This window comes from Nicotiana tabacum, chromosome 4, assembly GCF_000715075.1.
Source record: "Nicotiana tabacum cultivar K326 chromosome 4, ASM71507v2, whole genome shotgun sequence".
In the NCBI taxonomy this organism is placed as follows: Eukaryota; Viridiplantae; Streptophyta; class Magnoliopsida; order Solanales; family Solanaceae; genus Nicotiana; species Nicotiana tabacum.
The window spans coordinates 148,378,827-148,385,198 of record NC_134083.1 but is presented as its reverse complement, the minus strand read 5'-3'; the positions used below and the strand labels follow the sequence as shown (position 1 = coordinate 148,385,198).

General features: G+C 36.9%; 1 protein-coding gene across 1 annotated transcript; it reads right to left on the bottom strand.

The window, feature by feature from the left end:
- Window positions 1-292: 292 nt before the first annotated feature.
- On the bottom strand, window positions 293-6,096 carry LOC107794041 (receptor homology region, transmembrane domain- and RING domain-containing protein 2-like). Its single transcript, XM_016616496.2, has 4 exons — window positions 5,286-6,096; window positions 4,641-4,871; window positions 2,595-2,999; window positions 293-1,342 (listed from the first exon to the last, which is right to left on the bottom strand). The coding sequence occupies exons 1-4, from the start codon at window positions 5,410-5,412 to the stop codon at window positions 780-782; spliced, it is 1,326 nt and encodes a 441-aa protein (XP_016471982.1). The 5' UTR covers window positions 5,413-6,096; the 3' UTR covers window positions 293-779.
- Between the last annotated feature and the right edge of the window lie 276 nt (window positions 6,097-6,372).

The window sequence follows — 6,372 nt, the reverse complement described above, 5'->3', positions numbered from 1 at the left end:
TATGTTATACACCTCTAAAACTTAGTAATATTTTTACTTAATATACACAGTGTAATTTTTCGACAAAGATTGACCACCCTTCTAAGACATGTAGCTTCGCCTCTACTGCTTCATCTTAATTGTTATTTGGACAAGTAAAAGTTCTATCTTCATCCATGTCAATAGACAAATGACAATATTTTGTATTTAAGAATAGGGAAAAAAATTTAAACCACTTATGCCTTCATGTAGTTATTTTCTCTTCAAAAGGCCACCCTTAATCCCCCAGTCCCCGCACAAAAAAAAACACGTATTTTACTGAATTCATGACCTAACAAAAGTATCCTGCTCAAATATACAACAAAGTCACCTCCATAACATTTATCTACGTACAAGCTCGAGCTCTAAGCGGAAGGTTTCAACTAAAAGACCTAAACCATCTAGCAAAGGAGACTCCTAAGAACATCAATAACACTAGATAAACAAAAAGCAAAACAACAAACAAGAAGGATATGTAAAGGGGGGCAACTGCATACAGTATTTACATCCATTGCTTTTCGTGTATACACTCATAAATACCTCAAAATAAAAACCGAATATATCCCTCCTTTAACCGACATAAGGGAATGTCACGCAATAATGTACAAATCTAGCGGTTCCTGTCCGTATTCCTCCATCTGCCAATGTGTCAAAGCTGCTGATCTTCAAAGACTTTAGGTGTGTGATTTGAGGTGCAAACAACCCAACCACATTGATCCCTGTAAACAGGGTAGCACAAGCTTGACCCCAGATTCAACAGATCATGACTCACATCCCGGAAGAGACTGAGCTGAAGCAAATGGTGAAAAGCTAGTGGTCGACTCACTATGACGCAGAGGGTTTGGGTACCTACTTGAGGAGCCAATATAACTCGACGAGGCATTTCCTGGACTAGGAACATATGGAGACATGTATCTTGAATTAAGAGGAGATAGCCCCAATGAGTGAGAGGAAATCAAAAAAGTAGATGCACGAGATCTCTGGGAAGATGCATTTTGAAGGTCAAGTGAACTGCGACTTATAGTAAGATGAGGAGACTGATTGTAGGACAGAAGTGACTGGCGGTTATAAGGAGTAGTAGAGATTGATTGAGGACGAGAAACTGAAGGGGATCGGAATGATCCTCCTGGGCCTATTTGTATTGCTGATGACGATGAAGCTAAAGACGATGACAATGAAGATAGAGAAGCTAGACCGGAAGAAAGCAATGGTGTGGATTCTGATGCTGGAGGATCTCCATTGCTGGTTCTTGCATCACGTTTACAGACAGGGCAAAACGTTCTCCATGATGTAAGCCAAGCATCAACGCACATAGCGTGAAATTCTGCAAAATTCCGATAGAGAGGAAATCTGATTAAAACACACAGGATATGACAAATATCAACGAATTACTGCCTAAAGTTCTTCCTATTAACTAAAGAGTACGTAAATCCCACATAAACATACTAAATTAGTGCATTTCCTACGAGATAGAATTCTTCTAATTGTAGCCTTTCATTTTCACCATTGTTTGTTGCCTAGAAGTTTGGAAATTAAAATGCTCCTACAGATTCGGTAGCAACTAGCAACAGGCAACAACATTTACATCAGGTTCTGCTAGCATCTTGACAATGATAATCATAATGTTCATAACAGTCAAACAGACCCAGAATATAATTTTGAGACTTACTCAAGACTTTTGTTAAGTGTCCCACATTGTTAAGTCTCCTTATATGAATCTTTGGGAAATCCCTACCTTATGAGCTAGCTTTTGGATTGAGTTAGACCCAAGGTCCATATCTTAACATTGTATTAGAGCCAAACCGATTCCTATTCATTGGGCCCCCATGTTATGTCGTCTTAAGTGCCCCACATTGGTGGAGGAGGAAATGGGTTGTCCCTTATATGGACTTCGGCAATTCTCACCTCATGGAGCTAGCTTTTAGGGTTGAGTTAGGCCCTAGGTCCATTTCTTATCAACTTTCAAAAGTGAAAAGCACAAAAGAGCAACAGGACTCCTGGAAATGTTTCTTCGATGTAATTGCATTATTTATAGCGAATACAAATTTACCTAAAATATCAGAATTTAATGTTTCTCTCCGCTGTCTTAGTTAGAGACTCAGATGGCAGCTTAGTGACTTCTGATCCCTCCCAAAGAAATTAACTCAGGTGACCGACCACTTCCACAATTTTTTTTTCTTCTTTTTGTTAGCAAGGCTTCAGAAACATGATATATTGCAACGGTTTTAGACTATGGTTTTCTGATCCATTTTGACAACACTAATTCCAATTCACTCCTGAAGCAATGTTTTACAGATCTGAATATCTACTCTAAATGCAACGTTTTGTGCAGAAAGTCCTCGGAGTGGAAATGCTGAAATACATACAATTGGTTCAATGCAAAAGTTGTGGTAGAATAATATTTATTTATTAATTTGTATCTCATCCAAAAGATACATGCAGATAACGTTAATGTTTGTCCCTAATAGTGGAATATATTAGGTAACTAACCTTTTGTAGACAGAAAAAACACGAACAGAAGCACACAGGTTAACAGCCAAAGCAATTAACAGCATTGGGAAGAGAGATAAACTTACTGTGCCGGCAGGGAAGAATTCTAAGCTTGTCTCCCACACTATAGTCTTCAAGACATATAGCACATGTTACAGATGTACAATTATCCTCAAGAACTGATGTAAATATCAAACTTGGCATTGCTTTCACCAGACGACTACTCATTCCATGAAATTCACGAACACGTGAGGCCCGCGGCCGTTCTCTTCGAATCCTATGTCTACGGACAAAGAAGCAGGTAGCGAGTACTGCTGACATAGCGAGCAATGAAATGAATGATATAGCCATGATCGACCAGGCAGAGTTTTCAAAGCTCGGGATTATCCATACTTCCACATCACTGTTACCAGCATACTTTGTAAGTTTTTCTCCTGAAGCTCTAGAAACAAATACCGCGAGTATCTTCACACCGGCAGAGTTTCCTGCCACTGTACCATGTGACTAGTTAAGTTAAACACTTTGATTTCAACAGTTCTCAAAACTAGCAAAAGGAAGCAAGAGATGAAAAAGGGCCAGCGGTATAATTGTCTCCTAGTTCCTCAGATACCAGGCATGAAATTTATGACACCACTATATTAAAAAACTACAAGCTAAGCCAAACCAAGAAGATGTATCTGTAATACTGACAAATCAAACACTTGCCAACCAAGATAACATTGTACTTGTTTGAGTTTGCTATAAACTGTTGAGAGATTAATATAACTAATTAAAAGTATGCTCTTTCTAGCAACACAAGCTTTTAGATGAGATGATGCCCAGACAATTTAACGTGGTATTAAAGCAAGAGTGGTACTAGGTTCAAATCCACAGCTACGAAATTAAGAAACATGTTTGGCTGAAAATAAATCAGGCCCATCCACACGTAGGGGGTGGGGGGTGGGGTTGTTGAAAATAATATTTTTAAGTAACAAAAGTATGATCTGTCCAACAACTTAAGCTTTAGATATGAAGGTCACACAATTCAAACATAAACGAACAAGCCGACTTCAAAAATCTTGAAGCTAGTTCTTTTAGTGAGAGGATGGTATCCATTTATACAAAGCACAGTTGGGAAACCTTGTATATAAAACTTGAGCTCGAATCTCACATTTTCATGTAGGCTGTCTACTTTTTGTACACATGGGACTTAAGTCTCAAAACGTCAATAATTTATCACCTTATCTTAAAGATCAGAGTATCAAGAAACACTAGGCAGTGTTAGTGAAAATGTGCTAATTCTTCAAAATGCACTTTTCACCCTGTTATCAGTGCCTAACCAAAAGTCTTCAGCTGAAAACAGACATAACATATGATCATCACTTACCAAAAGAAAACAAAAAAGAAACTTGGACAACTATTATCCTGCCATTTTTTCTTGTTTCTAAAACTTTAAAAATCCTAGTTGAAAAGAAAACAATGGAGTTACTGCTTATTTATTCTTCAATCGACTCTATCAACTAATGCCTACATTATGCAAGAAGAAAGTGCAAGAACATAAAAGGTTGATATACGTCCTCAAAAAGATATCCAGTTCAAGCCACGCAATCAATATGGTCTATTAAGAAGGTAGGAATGATTATACTCATCAAAATATTCATTCATTTATAAGAATACTTTTAGACAACACTACTCTTTACGGAGACAATTAGAAGCCCTTCTCACCCCCAAAAAAAGGACTCCATAGACCTATAAGAAATATTACAAGAAACTTGAAAATAGGTAAAAGCTTTAAAGTTTCTTCATCACGGATCAACTTCTTCCCCTATGTTTAACATTTTATAGCAAAGCTCGAGCAGTTTCTTTGAGTTGTTTAATCTGTTTGCCTTTCCAAGATACCACCTTATTTGTGCCTCAACATATCAAGATTAGCTGACATGATATTAGACTTGAATCAGTTTCAGTGATATTCCACTTACTAATTATCCATAAGCCATTCTCTTGCCACTTACATAACTAAGTATCAAGTAAGATAGCCCACTTGAACCAGAGAGTTTGAGCGAATCAGATTATTTCAACTAAAATCTAAAATTGCCGGTAAGTTGAAAGCACAAAATCAATAATAATATCAAGTAAGAGGAAGAGTTCATTACTTGCAACTAGATCACCGTATTCATCGTCGTAGATAATGGCTGCTTTGAAACCTGCAGCTTGAGCTTGTCTGACTTTATCTTCGAAACTACATCGACCCCTAATTATGAGCAAGAATGGCTCATGGGTGCTGTTTTTAGCTGGTTCAACCTTATTAGTCAAGGTCGAGCAGGCATCTAAAGGTTCTGCCACATACAATGTCCCGCATATGCCTGATTCCCTCGCTGACGGAGCTGATATTAAACATTTAGTACAAATTACAACAGCATCAAAGAAACAACATATGTTAAAAGAAAAAAAAAAACAAGACTAAGTTTTCAATGATAGTACCAGCATTAAATTATGATGAATCAAATCATATCCCAATCCACATTTTCTTACTTACCTACGGCACAATAACCTATTTGCCGAAGAAAATAAATAGAAGCAACAACAACACCTACCCCAAAACAGAAGCAACAACTACTACCCCAAAAGAGAACCAGGTAAAATTAGATTGATAGTAAGCAAATAAAGGTCAACCACTAAAGTTAAACAAACTTAGCATTCCATCATACAACAAAAACACCAATTACAAGAAAGATAGAAATTAAAACACAAATCAATAGTGGGTAGAAGCAAAGCAAAAGTTAAGATTTTTATCTCACCAAAATTAGCTTCAATGTCTTCAAATGATAAAGTCACGTTCTTTCCTATCAAAACCACATTGCCAAACACTCTAGTACACAAAACACACACAAAACTCAAGTACCAAAATACCCACAAATTCATCATCTCTAATAAATAGCTTATAAAAAGAAGAAAAAAGTATCAATTCACCATCTTTGAGTCCCAAATCTCAAAAACCCCACAACCCCTTTTGCCAATTTTCAAGAAAAGCCCCACAAAAAAAAAAAAGATTTTTTACTTTGTTGAAAGAATAGAAACATCAGCTTCCATTCTCTACAGAGCAAGAATGAAACATTCGATTGTAAAAAAAAATTGGTTCTTTTTCCCCCCCTTTTTGGTGTCTAGAAATGGAGAGAAAAGGAGAAATTTTTGGAAGGATTTGGGAATTTTCGAGTGAGTATTTCAACGGAGGAAGAAAATAATTATTTTGCTATTTATAGATTTGTCTCTATGGTGTGCTCACTGTGCTGTGATGATTATCTGAAGCTAAAAAGACAAGAAAAAAAACACTACGTGAGGGGGAAAATGTGAATCAATAAAAAGGAGAAAGAAAAAGGGAAGGAAAAGGAGGGGGGAAATATTACTGCAAATTGCAAAAACCAAAAAGGAAAATGACTTTGAGAAAATAACCTCCAATATTTTTGAAAAGACTTTAACGTCCAGTTTCTTTTTTTCTTAAACAAGAATGTTAGTGCTTTTTAACTAGCGGAAATTTTGACATATTTCTCTTATTACAAATATGAAATTACAATGGTTTTTCCTTGAGATAGTTTTTTCTTCATGCTCTTTGGGATCGCACCCTCACCTATAAGGCTATAACGTTCGTGATAAGCCTCCTCGATTGTATGTCGATCGAAAAATGGGGCGGCACAGTCCCCAACCAATGGAGTTGTTACATTCAGTACTAGTATGTCTTCTTTTAGTCCCGACATGTTATGGTAATCCGAAATGAATAAGAGCGGGTTGAGTCCGTATTGCCACGGAGTAATAGTCGCGTTCAAATTTAATTTTTTTTTTACTATTCAAAGAGAGGTTGGCTATGGCGGGTTCAAGGAGAGAGGGTGT